Source organism: Pundamilia nyererei, unplaced genomic scaffold (genome assembly GCF_000239375.1).
Source record: "Pundamilia nyererei isolate P.nyererei 1_Seehausen unplaced genomic scaffold, PunNye1.0 scaffold00050, whole genome shotgun sequence".
NCBI classification, from domain to species: Eukaryota; Metazoa; Chordata; class Actinopteri; order Cichliformes; family Cichlidae; genus Pundamilia; species Pundamilia nyererei.
Genome location: NW_005187451.1, coordinates 60955 through 78189, shown reverse-complemented (window position 1 = coordinate 78189; position 17235 = coordinate 60955). Strand labels below are relative to the sequence as shown.

The window sequence follows — 17235 nt, the reverse complement described above, 5'->3', positions numbered from 1 at the left end:
GCCCCTCAGCAAGTGGGTGGGGCATCTGCTACCATATTAGGAATATCCTCTCTTACTGACATCATACAGAGCCAGGATCAGTCTAAGACCTGAGCTTTTGTTTAAAGCGATTTTTGTTTTTTTGCACGTACACTGACCTCAGTATTTCACAGTATCATCTTCTTTCGGTTGCTCTCTATAGGAGTCGCCACAGCGAATCGTCTGCCTCCATCTCACCCTATCTCTAGCATCCTCTTGTCACAACAACCCTCTGCATCAATCTTCTTTGTTTTCTTCTTTTCCTCCTGCCAGCCAGCTCCATACTTAGCATCCAGAAAAGGAGGCAATAAAAAGCTACAGCACTCACCCCCTGACTTGCTGGAGGTGAAAATATATAGTGAGTTCATTCTCTTCCTTACTTTCTCTTGACACTGGAGATGGTAAATTAAAATGAAAAATGAAAGAGACTTTGGGTGCAAACAAGCCATTTCAACACTCCTCTGTGTGCATGGAGACAAATGATCTGTAGTCTTAGCTTTGCCTGGGAGATGTCAATGGAATTACTCAGCAACATCTTCCATTAGCTGCTTTAAATGCCACTTAAACGCTTATGCTTACGGACTTAAGAGGAAGGCAGTTTGACCTGTTAGTGAGGATACAAAAAAGGAGGCCCTGATATCAACAAAGAGGCTTCTTAATTGGATGTTTAAATCCAGCACTTGATACAAGGAGAGCAACAGTGGCCTGAAATTTGGCCCTCCAGTCACACATGGACACACGACACATAGGAAAAATCGATATTTTATACAACAACCCTAACTCTTTTACTTAGATACATTAATTTTCAGTTTGAACAAGTTTGAATAAAAGTTTCCATCTCTCTGTCTTCATCTTCCACTAGATGCCCCAGTTCTGTTTGTTCCAGTTTAGCATCAGTTATATCATCGATCCTGGGTTCGGAGAGGCTTCCTACGGTGTTCAAACGACGCGTTTCTTTCCTCGGCCGAGTTTGAGAAATTCAAACAGTGACTTTATCTCCTCTGTGAAGCTGTGCTGAGTAAAACTAACTACGTTACTTTCGTTTGTACCACAGCAGCTGACTTATTGTTGATCCTGCCAACAGGTTATGAAGGAGCAAAACTACAGCAAACAAAAGAAGCAGGTGGAGATAGAAAACAAAACGGAACAAAAGCTCCAGAGACGTTTCTGGACGCTCAAACTGTCCTGAAGACTCCATGAAGTGCAGCACTCTCAGTTGGCTCGAGGCAAGTCAGCCCACCTTCTAAAACCAGCAGTGGCGACTCTCAGCTGCAGCACAGCTGCTCTGACACCAGCAGGGTGTCGTAGCCGTAGATCTCCAGAAGGTGGAGCAGGAAGAGCCTGTCTCCGTGCGGATCCAGGCCCATGGCCCTCACGCTCTCCTGGGTTACGGTGGGGTCGGTGCTTCCTGCCACCTCGCTCAGCGTCTGGAAAATCCTGTTGTTCTGTTCCAGGAAAAACCTCGGGTAGACCAGGCAGACAAGGCAGACGAGTCAGTCACTGAAATCTGTTCAATCTGTTCTTTTTTCCTCCACTATTCATAACAGTAACTGTGGAGAAATCACAAAATCAGCACAAAACGACCCTCTGTGACGCGTAATAGCTACCATGAGGATAATAAAGCAGGCTCACTGCCTGTTCACTGTTCTTTCTCTACAATCTTCATAAGATAGAGCCGTGTCTGCTCCGAGTACTGTAGTTAGTCACTAGACCGATTAAATAAACTGCTCTGTACTCACAGAATAAAGAGATCCTCTTCACTGGACACACAGTCTCCATTCTCCTCCTGGGAGTACAGCAGCATCTGTCTGCACACACACACAATTTACAGAGGTTCTCATAAGACAAAGTCATCCCAGCGTGCACACATGCAGCTGCTAGCAGTAAAACGAAGGCCAGGCTAGCAGCCCTGTGAGGCTGTATGTAGGCTTAACATGCTAACCCCACCAGCCAGCAGGTCCGAACCACCAACATTAGCACGACTAAATGTATAGAGTTAAATCATAACGCTACAGCTGCAAACTGTTTCTCCTGGGTTATCATGTTAACTTTTGCTATATGTAAGTACAGTAGGGGCAGCAGTGGGTCAGTTCTGTGAGCAAAAATGCCGTACGGAGGTCAGAGGTCAGAGGAGAATGTCCAGACTGCTCTGAGCTTACTCAAATAATAATAATAATAATAATAATAATAATAATAATAATAATGGATTGGATTTATATAGCGCTTTTCAAGGCACCCAAAGCGCTTTACAATACCACTATTCATTCACTCTCGCATTCACACACTGGTGGAGGCAGCTACAGTTGTAGCCACAGCTGCCCTGGGGCAGACTGACAGAAGCGAGGCTGCCATATCGCGCCATCATCAAATACCTGCTGGGCACAACCAAAGTATGCAGAAGAGCCTCTCTGTGCACACAATTCATTGAACCTTGAAGCAGATCGGCTCCAGCAGCAGAAGACCGCACCGATAGTCACTCCTGTCAGCTTAATGAAGGTCTGCCATGAAAAACTAAGGCCGTTCTGAAGCTAAAAGCGTACTAGCAAGATTTACCAAGTGAAGAAGAATATTTGTAAAAAAAAAACAAACCCAAAACAAAACTCAAACTTTTGAGCCTGTTAATGTTTTAAAAAGCAGACTTTAGCCTACCTCTGCTCGGTGAGCTTACGATACTTTTCCCTGTCGGCTGTGCTGAGGCGGAGCAGCGGCTTCAGGCCGTCTCTGTAGGTCTTTACATTCTGGTTATCTACGTACACGTCGTACAGATCCTTCTTCTCCTCAAAGATCTTCTCAGTGGTGCCTAAACATACAAACATGCAGAATCCCTCAAATTTAAGAACATGCTCAGCTCTCCTGGTTACACATCAGCCCGATGAGTCTGTTTTTTTAGTGAGGCTTTTTGTTTTTAACCAACGTCAACTTATTTTGAGCATCTACTTACACGCGACATAGGAAAGCTCGTTCTCCAGGGCGCTGATATCCGCCACATTAACGTAGAAGAAGGGCCGGAACTCGGGCACGGCCACGCCCACCCCGGGGATAGAGATGTTTGCCAGGCAACAGCAGCAGTACACTGACGGGGTGGAGGGAGAAATTAGAGAAATGATGCACGAGTGTGGGGGAGACCGAGAGGAGCAGAGCAGGTAATGTGCGCGTGATGTGTGGGCTAACAAAAGCTGCTACAGCTGGAAAGGAACTGTTTGTCCTGTGATGTGAAATCCCCACACCGCGACAGCTTAGTAAACAACAAAGATTTAATTGGCTGATTTTGTTTTTTAAGGACTTGATTAACATTTCCGGAAATAAACATTTTTCACTACCTTGCTGAGGACCAGATGACAAGCAATAACAGGGAAGTCAACCTTCATCCAGATGTTTCTCACCTCTGTAGCAGACCACACCCACGGGTGGAGGAGAGAAGATGAGGATGCGTCGGCGGAGAAGAGCCAGTTTCCACAGTACCATGATCTGCTCCCCAAAGAAGCGGATGAAGTGGGACATGCAGCCGGCCGGGTGAGTGATCTGCTCCAATTGTATCCAAGTGAAGAAATATGCATTACTGAAGAACAAATAATCATTTAAGCTGTTTTAGGAATAAAATGGTCCATCCTACCTTCATCTCAGGATGCATGCTGTGGTTGATTGCTGCACTCCAAGCATTGGCTGGTAACGCAGTGACAACAGCGTCTCCACTAGGGGGCAGAAGTGCTCTCTTGTCCTCATAGAAGGCCTCAAGGTGAGAGTAGTGGCCCGGGGACTGAAGCTGGAGCCTAGAGAAAGGTAACAATGGCATCCAAAAAAAAGAAAGAGGTAAAAAACAAACAAAAAAACAGTGGGTTATTAAAAAGAAATGCAGATACCATATGATCAGTTTAACAGACACGTCTCAAATCAGTTCACTGCTCTGTGTCTGCACAGATGGTGCTGCTCAGGCCATCAGCTAATTAAGTTAAAACGCAAACACTGTTCATCAGAGCGAGCTGTGATTTCAAAATAAAATGTGGAACACATAACTCTCGCTCATTAGTGCAGCGGTGTTGTTAAACAAATGATCATCTGCAGGGTTTTGTTACACAAATGAATTTCTGTATGGCCCTTAAATCATGCTTTCATGTGGCTCAAATTCCCATCAATATGCGGTGGACTGGACGTCAGTCTGAGGGAAAGAAAATGCTACCAAGAAGTCTCAATAACTAACTTAAAGCTGCCAAATGAAAGCTATTCACATTTTTTTCAGGACTTACTTTCCAAGTAGTATCGACCTTAGTCTAGCACATCAGGATAAATTGAGCCCAACCGGATTTTTGGAAGCCTGATACTGATACCAATATTTGGTGATTTAAAAGTCTGATATCTTGATATTTCAGACAATATCTTTTTCTTTCACACATGAAAGAAATAAAAGCTATCTAAAAAAACGTGTTATGTTCAGTGATTTATTAACTTGTTTACCCTGCTCAGATCAGCTGATTATTTAATTTGTAGTGTTGTTGGTGGCAGGAACCTCTGTAAAATGAAGTCACTGCAGAAATGCTAAAATCTGTAATCCCTCAACTGGTAACTTTATCGTGCACTCATCTGGTCTGCATCAGCTAGCTGGTGTTATCTGATAACTTAGCACCTGCCTCAGCTGCAGCAGCCAAAATGATAATGCTGACGCTTACCAGGGGTCGTGGGTAAAGTTAGGGCAACTGCATCCATCTTTTATATACAGTCTATGAATTTCATTGAGTTTTCACTGATAAACTAGATTGGAACAGCAATGTAATATATTCAGTTTTAACATTAATAAACTGCATTAAACTCTTACTCTGTGCTGCCAAAGCTACCATTCTGTCAAAAAAGGGGGAAAGTCACGCTAGCTCATTAATTTTTTTCCCCAATATGCAGCTTACTCCTCACGGATTTGAGCTAAACTTTAAGTTTATCATGTTTCTTAACTCCTGAACCTCAGAAATGATTTAATATTGTCTTTTTTTCAAATTTTATTTCTTCCAAATTAGAAACTAAAATTACCAAATGCTCCTTTTTGGCCTGATAAATCTTTTTTGTTATTGTTGTTGTAAACCTACTGTGGATTCATTTTCTGTGACTCAACTAGTAAAACAGTAGTTTCAGCAATGAATCTTATTAAAGGCCTCAAAGGTTAACTTCATCACACAGGGTAAGTACTTATCAAGTAGCTGTTTGTGCTTAATCTCAAATCAAGGTAGAATTCTAGTCGCTCTGGCTCCACTGTCGGGTTTTACTACAAGATAAAGGGTCACATTTATCACCTGTAAATGTTTTTAATGTGTTTTGTGTTGCAGTGGGAGTTGCTTAGAGTTTTCAGGCTGCAGTTACTCTATGCCAAGACACAATTTCATTCATCACACCTTTCTTTTTTTAGCTTTTCCCTGCAAAACTAATGAGTTCCACAAGCTGCGAGTGCAAAGAGAAAACAAATAACAGAACATGTTTAAAAAAGCAGCGAGATCGAGCGAGCGAGGGGGGAAATGGGATAAACTCTTCGCAAATTGCTAAATATCTTAATTGCCTTGTGACCAGCAAGAGAGGCCATTATGTAAGAAACAGACGACTACAATGGCAGCCAGCAGATGAGGAATGTGGTGTGAGCTATGTTGGAATTGGTGAGTAAAGAGCATGACCGCTGCATGACTGGAGGCCAGGAGAGGCCAGGGTGTGGGAACTGTGGAAAGAGGAAGAGAGGACTGTCAGGGAAAGCAGGGAGAAAGAGAATCCGAGAACAGAGGGAGACGTGTTCGAGGAGCTGCTGAGGAGGAAGTGTGGCACGGCTTGGGATGAGGCACTGGAGTAAAAGGGCCTGTGCACACCACTAGTAACAATAAAGGGAAGTGAAGTGTTGTCTGGAGGAATGTGCTTCTTTTCAGAGAAAACAGGAAGCATGGAAAGTGTGAGCTGTTGCTGTAAGCAAGCCGGTGTCTTCTGTTGCATGTAGAGCTCTCACTTATTTGTATAGAAGAGATCGAGTGATTCTGAGCGGTGGAAGTAAAACGGCGCCGCCGGCTCCTCCACGTTGTCCTTAACCCCAAACTGCTCCCTGTGCAGCTGCTCGACAGCAAACACACCAGTCTGCACCAGGTGTGTCTGTGTGCTAAGGGTGTTCCCACTAGCCAAGTTTGCACACCCACATCAGGCAGAAATTTCTTATGATTACATCTTTTCAGACTTGTTTCAGCACAGAAAGGAAACATGGACACTGAATGCTCACTGTTAAGCTACTGATTTTTTTTTTGGGTGATTAATGAAATAATGATATACAGAAATGATCGTTTAGCCTTTAGTCTCAGTGTCACTGCTCTTCTGCAGCTCCTTACCAAAACTGCACTGTGTGATAACAATGAGAGGTGAACTATAGGCGATAAGACTGTACGGGATACACTGGTGCAGATCACATGACAGAGGATCAACAAGGAAGCCTGGTTCTGTGCCAATTTAGTCTTTGTGCACGTGGACTCAGGGTATCTCTGTTCAGAGCATGTTGCATGGCACTCTGCACAACTGCACAGATTAACAGTGAAGAGAGGTGAAAATTAGCACTTCATTGCTGCCAAGCACAAGATTCAATTCCACATACCAAAAATAGCTGTAGAGACACTGATGTTGTCTCTTTGTAGGACACTTAGTGATAATCTTTTTAAACCGTTTGTTATTCTAGTGAGCAAAACTCACTCAGAATTGGCCAAAATCTGCCATTTTCTTAATGCTACATTTGGTTGTGAATAATCATACTGACCCAGGGTGAGTCTAATCTCTAATAAAGACACAATATAACACTAAACATTTATCGATCAATGAATAACTCATTGCAGTTTGTTCAAAGTGGAAGATTTGCTGAATTTATGACTTCTCACTATCTTATCGATTGATGATCTCAGCACTGAGAGAAACACTGACTTGAAACATGGACATTTAAACATCTGATCTGAGATCAGGACATACTTATTCTCTGGGAGAAGACATGTGGTCTGATCAAAACCTTCTTCTGATATATTTATCCTTTCATTTATCTGGATTATTAACAAGTGACCAAAAAGAACCTACAGTACTGCGTCCTCATTTCTTTATAGTTTTTTAATAGAACAACTGGTAATAGGTGCAGGAATTTATTGTAACATCCAATCATAACAGGAAATACTTTATATAATACAAATTCTTGATTGAAAGTTAATATTTGGTATGCCCACCTTTATTCTTTAGCCTGAACTCTCTAAGGTAAGCTTTCTTATCATTTGTTTGATTAGTCATCTGGAATTTGAAAATGTTGACACTGACCTTGAGGACATGACTTTCAGATTCTGTTTGTCTGCTGCATTTAGTTTTTAGCCCTGTCACTTCTTTTCCTATCCTTCACTTATCCAGTTTCCCCAGATTTTTTTAAGGACGCATTGCACACAGTGCCATGATATGCCAAATTTTCAGCTAATGACCCTTTGTGATTGACTTAGTTTGCAAACTTATTTCAAGCTTATCTTTGGCATTTTTGTAGATTCAACAAAAAAAAAAGTGAACAAAATATGTGTTATGTGACGTGCTGCTGATAACAAAAGTATCTGAAGATGGGTGTTATGCTTAGACAAAACTCTGGTTATTCTGTTTAGATAGTTGAGTAATTAAAAGTGTCAAGTGGCTTAAAAACATTCCCCTGAAACGGTTGGGTACAAGGACTAAAAATGAGTTAAAAAGCAGTGAAACTCCAAAGGAAATGTGTTGAAAGACCTTCAGAAACCCTGCAGAACTATTGTTTAAGCAGACATTAAAAAATTACAAGTCTGGCTATTAGGAAGAAAAAAAACAGAGGGGGGTGGTCAAGACTTTTAATCAACACTGCATTCAGTCACTACAGGTAATTACATGTTGTGTACAAGTAACATTAATTGAGGTGTACCACAGGGTTCTATTTTAGGTCCTTTTAAATTTTCAAACCAGTTTTCTTAGAGTTCAACTTGAACAGTCGACTAAAACGAAGGTCAACTCTTTTCATTATAAACAAAAAGTCACTCACTCACTGGCCTTAAACCAGTTCAAAATAGGCATCACATCACATAACTCCAATTTCCACTGTCTTTGAAAAAGTTTCCTTTGCATTTTGTGTCCGTTCGGTAGGGGTTTTATATTTCTCTCAACTGTAGCTTGATGTTCATCTTATTTTGTTGCCATTACTGTTTTTGAAGTATTCTCTATTCAAAATATTATGAAAGCTAGAAAAATACATGCACACTCCTACCAAAGAAAGGGGATAGGTGCTGGGCCAAAAACAGATAGGAAAACAGCCCCCCCTCCCCGCCCCCTGCTTGCACACTGCAGGGATAATTACATTGTTAATTCATGTGCACTTTGGGTAAACTTCTGTTGCTTTTAAACGTGCAATATAAATAAAAGTGACCCACAATTCCCAAAAATATGCTATTTTCTTTACTAAAAAACTAAAAAGTACGCTCAGTTGGTTGGTCTAAATGTTTCGTTGATAGAAAGTCATAGATCTTGATGAGCAGAGCTCTCCATTGTACAAGCTCAGTGCTCTTACCTGACCTGGTGCTCCAGGAAGCTCATGTAGCGGTAGAGAAGGGTGTAGGAGGGAGACAGGATCCCAACCGACTTCATCCTGGCCCCCCTCTCCACCGTGCTCTCCACTGCCATGTTGGCAAAGCAGGCGAGGCCAAAGTAGCAGCCCTTACGGAAGTAGCTGTGGAAAGAGGGGAGAGGGACACAGATGAGGCCGTGAGTCATGAAAAAGCAAAGATGCTGCCAGATGGCTGTTCCTTTTTTTTTTTTTGTCAGGCAACACTTTCCTCGGCTCTGTCCTGCCAGGATGAGGACATGGGGGTGCATCCTAATACTTAAAATTAGCGACTCGGCTGTGTAAGAGTGTAAGAGACACAGATACTGATCCTTACATGAAGTCTGTGCTGACTCGGTGGGAGCCGCTGGCAATGGCTTTGAACTCCACTCCATCCAGGTCCATGTCTTTGGGCAGACACCACTCCAGCATGTTTCCTATCACACCCAAACAGCACAGAGACAATAATAATGATAAAACTTGAATAAATGGATATAGGCTGATACAGGAACAGACAGTGTGTTTTCAGGAGTCCAACTATATTCCCTGGAATTCATTACTTGTTGGTTGACGCAGCTGTGCAAATATGAGCTGACAGGAGCTGAGAAACCGAAGGTGACTCAGCCAGTGTGGCTTTCAATCTCATCATGAGATCTCTGCGTAAGAGTTTCTGCTGAAATATGAGCTGATCAGTGCTTAATATGAAGTTGCAGGTGTCTGTCATCCACGAAGAAAAGATGCTTTACCGACAGCTGGTAGTGACTTCAAGTGTTTAACTTTGACTCTCATGCAGTGCTAGGTGTATGGACCAGATGTTACTCAAGGGTCTTGCTAAGAATGGAAAGTCAAAGTAATTTTACAAACATCTGGTTTTGCTTTGATCTATGATCTATGGGTGTGGATGCACAACTAACATCCGGGAGGAATTATCCTAAAATCCAAATTTTGTCTAAACGTTCTCACAGCATCCTACAGCATTATTATAGGTGGAATAACAAAATCCCTGTTCACTGAGCCTGGGTGTGCCTGAGGTTTGTTCCTGTTAAAAGGGAGTTTTTCCTTCCCACTGTTGCCAAGTGCTTGCTCATAGGGGGTCGTCTGAGTGCCTAAAGCTGCTATAAAGCAGCTTGAGACACCTGTTGCAGTAATTTGATGCTATATGACTAAAATTGAATTATATTGAATTCTGTCTAGGACCTGGTGCACCTTAGGACACTTACACTTTCCAGGAACACATTTGCCCAAATAACACATCCACATACCAGATACAAATATGAGAGAAGTTACTCAGCAATGAAAACCACGAACACTTGCCCACAACGACAATACAGCGATTCTGTGATGCTCAATATATTGCATGATAATCTAAATCAAATTTCATAAGCATATTTGCGATAAACTGCTTTATTTACTAACATGAGCACATATGAGCTCAGGGCCTGAACCTTCAAGTACAAACTAATGATGATTTTTTTTTCATGTGTCCATCTGCCTCTGTGTTATTATGTTTCATTTCGATGTAAGGAATGAGTCATAAAACGGCGCTTCATCTCATATCTGACATCAAATGCTGTGTATCAGAAAACAACCTTGATGAAGAACTCGTGTTATATAACTTCAGTTCAGTGCCTTTTCTAAAAAAAACATTATAAAGTATTAAAATTAGATCTTTGCAGAGTACCACAAGATCCAGAGGACACATATATTTCTATAACTTAAGGAGGAGAAATATATGTATTTATTCACCATGTTGTTTGTCTGTATATGTGTTATTATTTTCCAATTATAACGGTATATCAGTTCAAGTAATTAGCTCTACTTTGCTGTTCCTCACTGTCTGCCATTTTTCCATTATTAACCTTTTTATCCAGTACAAATGTTTTCACTTCAGTTCCCTTCGCTCTCATTCATCTGATAAGTGCTGCCAATGGGAGTCACGCCGAAGTGAGTCTGCCCACATAGCAAGCAGGTCTGGCCCGGATCTGGTATCAAGCCGGCACTGCTGGCTGACTTCTGGCATGATAAGACGTATGTGGTGGATCAATCTCTGGCTCCTCTAGTCTGCATGTCAAGAGTATGAATGTAGTCAGGAAGAACTCAGTTTAGAGAAAGTGTGTGATTGGGTAAATGTGGCATGTTGTATAGAACACTTTGAGTAATCAGGGAGACTAGAAGCACTATATAAGAATCAGTCCATTCATTGTGTGAACAGAGTTTTGTCATGTTACTTTTGCACTGTTTTGAATGTTCTGGCACATGTTGTTTTTACATGGCTTGATTAAGGTACACATTAGGCTGACATCTGGGACCAGAGCTGAAACTATTCTGAGCCGGCACAGGGCCAGCAGCAGTGTGTCTACAACTGGCCCGTGGCTGCACACAACTTAGACATGGCCCACATACCACAAAGAATGACGGCCCTTTGGTGACCCAGATCAGGTTTGCCAGAGTAGTCCACATATGGGCCAGCACAGGACCACCAGTTTGTCTGCAACTGGCCTTGTGCTGGCCCATGTGTGGGCCCCATCTGTCAAACCAGATCTGGGCCACCAAAAGGCCGTCATTCTTCGCAGTATGTGGGCCATGTGTAAGCACACTGTGTGGGGCCAGATCCGGGCCATACCAGGTGGTAGGTCAAACCAGCATGGGGAATCCTTTAGTTTCACTGGTGTAGTGTCACAAGAAAATATATATACACATCGATATTCTAACAATGTTACACTAATGTGCATAGAAGCTTTAAGAAAGAAATCATGGTAAATAATCATAATAACTCCCCCAGTAACTTTGCTTTGTTTGATATGTGATGAATAATGAATAACACTCAAAATATGAGTAATGACAAAAATAAATATATTCACTGTAAGTAACTGTATATGTATGTGTAAATAATTTCATCTTACAAATAATGATTTTGATTATTTCATATAAAAATGTCTGTGAAAGTTCTCAGTCATCCAGGTCATCATAGTCTAAGGAGCTTGCAAAGAAAAGCGTCTGGACTTCTTTAAGTTGTTTGAAGATGTTTCACCTCTCATCCGAGAAGCTTTTTCAGTTCTAAGGTCAAATGGTGGGGAGTCCCAGATTTAAACCTAGTGGGAGAATATCTCCCCACAGAGGGATAAGAGGACCCCCTGATGATCCTCTAATCGCCTGAACCAAGGTGTGAAACTGGGTGTGGGTCCCAATCAGTGGTGCATGCTGTACAGTGCAGCGAGGAATGCCCAGACCTCTACATTGGAGAGACCAAACAGCCACTTCACAAGCGTATGGCACAACACAGAAGAGCCACCTCCACAGGACAAGACTCAGCTGTCCATCTGCATCTTAAGGATAAAGGACACTCTTTTGAGGATGCCAATGTTCACATTTTGGACAGAGAGGACAGATGGTTTGAAAAAGGAGTGAAAGAAGCCATCTATGTCCAGTGTGAGCGACCATCTTTGAACAGAGGCGGTGGTTTACGACACCAATTGTCTGCCATCTATAATCCAGTTTTGAGTTCCCTCCCCAGATGCCTTAACGCCCACTCACATCCTGGGCCATCTGACCTCAGGAATTCGCATGATAAGGTGGGGCCAGGTTTCACAATGAGCTCACCCGAAACCCTGGCTGATTGGGACCCACACCCAGTTTCACACCTTGGCTCAGGCGATTAGAGGATCATCAGGGGGTCCTTTTGTCCCTCTGTGGGGGGATACTCCCACTAGGTTTAAATCTGGGACTCCCCACCATTTGACCTTATAACTGAAGAAGCTTCTCGGATGAGAGGTGAAACGTCTTCAAGCAACTTAAAGAAGTCCAGACGCTTTTCTTTGCAAGCTCCTTTGACTTCATATAAAAATATTTGCCATTATATTATGTTGTGACAACTCTACCATTATAAGACACTATACTTCTATATTGATGCATCCTTCCTTTATAAACATATCTGGGTGGCGTTCGACTTAGAAGGGCACTGATGTTTCTAAGTGGTGGTTAAAGAAGAATTTGTCCAATGTGCCGCTGCTCGTTTGATCTGGTTTTCTTTTAAAATCCTACAAATGAACATCTTTTGTGTCATCCTGTTTTTATCATACCACAGACTAGACTCCTTAACATTATGATGTAACTGGAAATTATATTGTGGAGATAAAAATGTATTATCACGTGGTTCCAGCAATAAGCAAGCATGTGGGATCGGGTCATGAGTGGCCTGGAAGTCCACGGTAACACTGATGAGTGGGAACTGGGAACTGATTCAGCTTCAGCTTATCTGGTAGCTTGCTGGTTTCTAATTGAGGTCTTTCAGTGAAGCCCCTGTAACACAGGTACTTATGATTCTTTTCGTCAAATCTAGAAAATAAAACTGCTCATCACACCATGCTCCTGGTCTTCACTCAACCAGACACTGCAAAATCATAAAGTGGCCAGCTCCACCCTGTAGGGAATATCCTGCACTGCATGCCTCCAAAGCATCATCATGAAGCCTTAAATCCAGTGAATCGTAACCTGATCTCCTGCCTCCTAAGTAACTGTTTCATAGTGGGTTCGCCCCTGTCTTTAACATATCTGTCATTAAAAATGTATGGCTCTACTGTGCATAAAGCACCAGCTGATTGATTTTCTACCACAGCACTCTTCCTGACATTTTGTCATGGCTTATTCTGCCACTAGGCTTGCAGAAGATGTCGTGCCTTTAGATAATGTCTCCAAACTACTGTTGCAGGTCAGAAAAAGCCACACCTGTGGTGGTCTGCAGACTTGGTCATTCTGAGCGTCAGACACAACACTTAAAGCTGCATCTGTTTATTCTGACCTGTCTATAAGCTGATCATTGCCCTTCTTTTAAAGCCTGCCTGTATTTGTTTTTATAAGGTTAAATAAATTCCATATAAGTACATTTGATGTCCCACCTGATCTGGTATTGAATGTAACCACAAACACCGACACTATCTGGTCCTTTTCCTCCCATTTCACCATCCTGTCTTCTAGCGACACCTCTCTCGGTCCTGTATCCGAGAGATGCTCCTCCTTGTCGGGTGGCAGCGCTTCGTCTGTACCCGCCAGATCGCTGGAGGTCGCGGGCGGGGCGCTGCAGCCGTCTGCGTTGGAGACAGACCTGCTGGCAATGGGACCCCCTGGTCCGCTGCTCCACCCAAACCCGGGCGCGGAGCATCCTAAGGCACGGCTGTTGGAGGGACTCGACAGTCGTTCCTTCGTCGGAGAAGTACCTCCGGTCTTCTCCGCGGACGGAACCTCTTCCCAGTCTAGCAAAGGGGCTCGGTCCGACCGCTCCACCATCCTGGCGGTCCCGCCTCAGTCTCACCGCGGATTTGTAAATGATGTCTCAGCCGACAGTGACCAGGTCCATTCGTGGATAACTAGAACTCAGAGCAATTTCTTCACAGCGAAGTTACTCCTAATTCATAACGGCTATTCATAACGGCTGCATCTCGTTTTAAATAAACATTACGTATTAGCAGCTTGAAAGCCTAGCTTTAAAATCTTTCCAGTATCTGGTGATCATAAATTTGATGCTGTTCAGAGAGGGCAACTCCTTCGTCTAATGCGAGTTGCGTTCAAAACTCTTCGCAATTTTATTTGTCACATTCCCTTGGCTGAGACTGGCTTCAAAACAGTTAGGAACGCGACTGCTTTTTGTCTTCTTGAATGTAGCCTGCGCTTTAACGTCTTCTTTTCGCGTGCCGCACTTTCGACGATTTACGATTATATTTTTATAAAGCAGCGTAGCCAATACGACACATTTTATAGTAATATTTTTTTTATAAACGGTCAAATTATTAATTTATTAGCCAGAGTTACTGAAGTTTGCTCCATTTGTCGCGATTTCTTTATTTTATATTTTATTAGCGCTTTTGTGTGTGACGAATGTTGCTAAGCAAACTCCAAGCGACAAGTTGGTGACGTCGTTCAGCGACACGTCAACTACACGGAAGAAGATCCGCATCCAGTGAAATCTGGCACTTTAGCGTGGAAATAAGGACCCTGGCTTTATCAAAATGGGTGAGTATTTTCACAATTGCTCAGTAAAACGTGATTTTGTGTAGTTACATGTAATCTCCGTGTGTATTAATGATTATATCCCGGTATATCCCTGTTTGTTTAATTTAATGTGCGAGTGTAGCCAGTTAGCTTGCCTGCCAAAATTAGCAACTTACAGTGAATATGTTTTGCTCTTTATTAACGGCATGTTGTTAATATTCCCCGACCAAACAGTTCTGTTGTAATTAAAACATGAACATACTGGCATTGATCATGAATGATGACATGCATTTTATTTTCTGCTAATACCAATACTCCATAACACTGTGTGTAGCTAAGCTAACTGCAGTTTGCCTGGTTGACAGTGACAGTAAATCGGTTAGTAGCTTCCATGGAAATCAGGAAGAGAGTAAAGAACTACAAGCCTAAATGTATTCGGCATATTCGCCTTTTTGGTCACTTCTGCTTGTCAAATCAAATCAATTTTATATTTATAACACCGAATCACAACAATAGTTGTCTCAAGGCGCTTACGATAAATTAAAACCACTAGAAATTGCTTTTATTTTATAATTTACACAGCTTTTTCACTTTGGTGGGAAAAATCATAAATTATATACATTTTCATAAAGATTTTAAGAACTGAAGCATTGGAATCTCTCGCACAGGGCATCATACATTTTCACCTACTTAAAAGTGAAAAGCAAAGACTTGCGTCCATTGTTGGGGGCTGTATAGTATTTGGTATTCTGTACCTGTTTGTTCATTTATGGTTGTGATAAAAAGGCATGATTTTATCTGTCCAATTATGTCTTTGCGTTAAAGCATCTGCAGCTAAGCTCCCACGTGTTCAGTATACCTACAGTATGTAGTATGTATGTGTATTATCATTAATACACTCTGCAATTAATCTCGGGCTTTGCTAACTACTAGCTTGGTCTCTGTCGATGAAGATTTTTATTTTGGCCGGTGTTGTGCCAAAAAGTGATCGTCTGTCAAAAAATGATTAAATAACATTACAATTAGATAAATAACTATGTTAAACATATGTCAAATTTATCCATAGCCATGAGTGAAGTTAAGTTATCTTGAGATACAAACAATATTCTTGTCACAAGGGAGAAGCTGCAATCACTTTATGGCAAAGTGACTTTTATATATCCTTTATTTACCCAGTTAAAAACTATCATTGATATTGAAATTGTCTTCTTTAAGAAGGATATGGATAAAGGGGTAGGAGAAATTGCAACAAATATAACATAAAATTTGTATAAAGATATTTGAAGTGGCTAAAAAGGTCTGGATCGGTTATAATGTGGGTACAATGTCACAAAGTCATAAAGATACTTTCGAGTTAATTTCTCTGTTTTTCATAAAACCCCATATAAATCCTGTTGACTACAATCTTTTAACCAATGCAAGCAGAGACATTACACATTAAAAAAAAAAAACACATAAACATCGGAAATGACTTTTTGGCACAACACCAGCACTCTGTCAATGTTAAAAAAGAAAAAGCAATACTACCCCTAAGAATCCAAGGGAACTAGGTGTTTGATGAAAAGTAAATATTTCTGCACATTCATCCTTTTTTCTCACTACTCCTTTCTTTTTCTTCTTCTTCAGGTGGTTTCTTCTCTAGTCTCTTCTCTGGCCTGTTTGGCACCAGGGAGATGAGGATTTTGATCCTGGGTTTGGACGGTGCCGGGAAAACCACAATTCTGTACAGACTGCAGGTTGGAGAGGTGGTGACCACAATTCCCAGTACGTATTTGTTTTGTCTGTATCTCGATTGCACATTTAGTGGCTCCATAGTGTAGCGGTTAACGTATTCACCTTAGAGATTCTAGACTGATATCAAGAGGGGAGTCAAACCCAGCTTCAAGGGAGTCACAAGCTAGTGTTCTCCTGTGGTATTCCCAAGCCTGGGAGGCATCCATCATTAAATCTGCCATATACAATGTGGGTCTCCACATATAGATTTGCTATAGTGACGCCTTTGAAAAAAGGGAGCAGCTGAATGTCTTTATGCCTTCATTTTCCTGCTGTGTCAAGTTCACACTCGTGTGCCTGACGTTCAGGAGCTCCAAACTCCTGCTGTTTTTCTGCTTTGAATAATATTTGTATAAGCGATACCACACCCCCTCCCCTCCTCCCACATTCCAGTAATTCAAAGTGAAAAAAAGCTACCGATATTGTTATTGTGAAGAAAAATGCTGCAGTGCCTGTTCCACCTGTACCCGTATGAGACATGCTCCACCAGCGCGGTGCTGATGCAGAGCCTGTTCTGCCTTGGTGTCTTTTGAAAGCCAGCCAATATTTTGACAGGTTTGCCAATGATTTGTACATGGCATTACTTGCACAAGTAGCTTTGATATCCATGTGAGATAAATCATGCAGCAAAGAACTGTGCCACTGACTTTGGGCCCAGCAATTATGTGGTACGCTGTGCTGGTGGAAATACATAAACCGTTTTATGATTGGTCACCTCTACTGTGATTTTGGAACAGTGGTGAGATATTATAGGTGGATTTAACTGTTACATGAAGTGCCTCCCTGTAGGGCTGCCACAAACGATTATTTTGATAGTCGACTAGTCACCGATTATTTTTGCGATTAGTCGACTAATCAGATCATGCATCCACTGGACG

General features: G+C 42.0%; 2 protein-coding genes across 2 annotated transcripts in view; one reads left to right on the top strand and one right to left on the bottom strand.

The window, feature by feature from the left end:
- Positions 1-579: 579 nt before the first annotated feature.
- LOC102210241 (protein LCHN-like) lies at positions 580-14250 on the bottom strand. The gene is made up of 9 exons (XM_005733078.2): positions 13495-14250; positions 8937-9036; positions 8567-8725; positions 3632-3788; positions 3402-3540; positions 2960-3091; positions 2668-2818; positions 1758-1826; positions 580-1479 (listed from the first exon to the last, which is right to left on the bottom strand). Exons 1-9 carry the CDS (start codon positions 13880-13882, stop codon positions 1284-1286), a joined length of 1491 nt encoding a protein of 496 aa, XP_005733135.1. The 5' UTR covers positions 13883-14250; the 3' UTR covers positions 580-1283.
- Positions 14251-14496: 246 nt separating this feature from the next.
- The window catches only part of arl1 (ADP-ribosylation factor-like 1), a 6434-nt gene continuing 3695 nt past the window's right edge, over positions 14497-17235 (top strand). The window contains exons 1-2 of the mRNA XM_005733079.2: positions 14497-14605; positions 16211-16348. Coding sequence (XP_005733136.1) covers positions 14602-14605; positions 16211-16348 — 142 coding nt within the window. The 5' untranslated portion in view covers positions 14497-14601. The remainder of the gene's footprint in view (positions 14606-16210; positions 16349-17235) is intronic.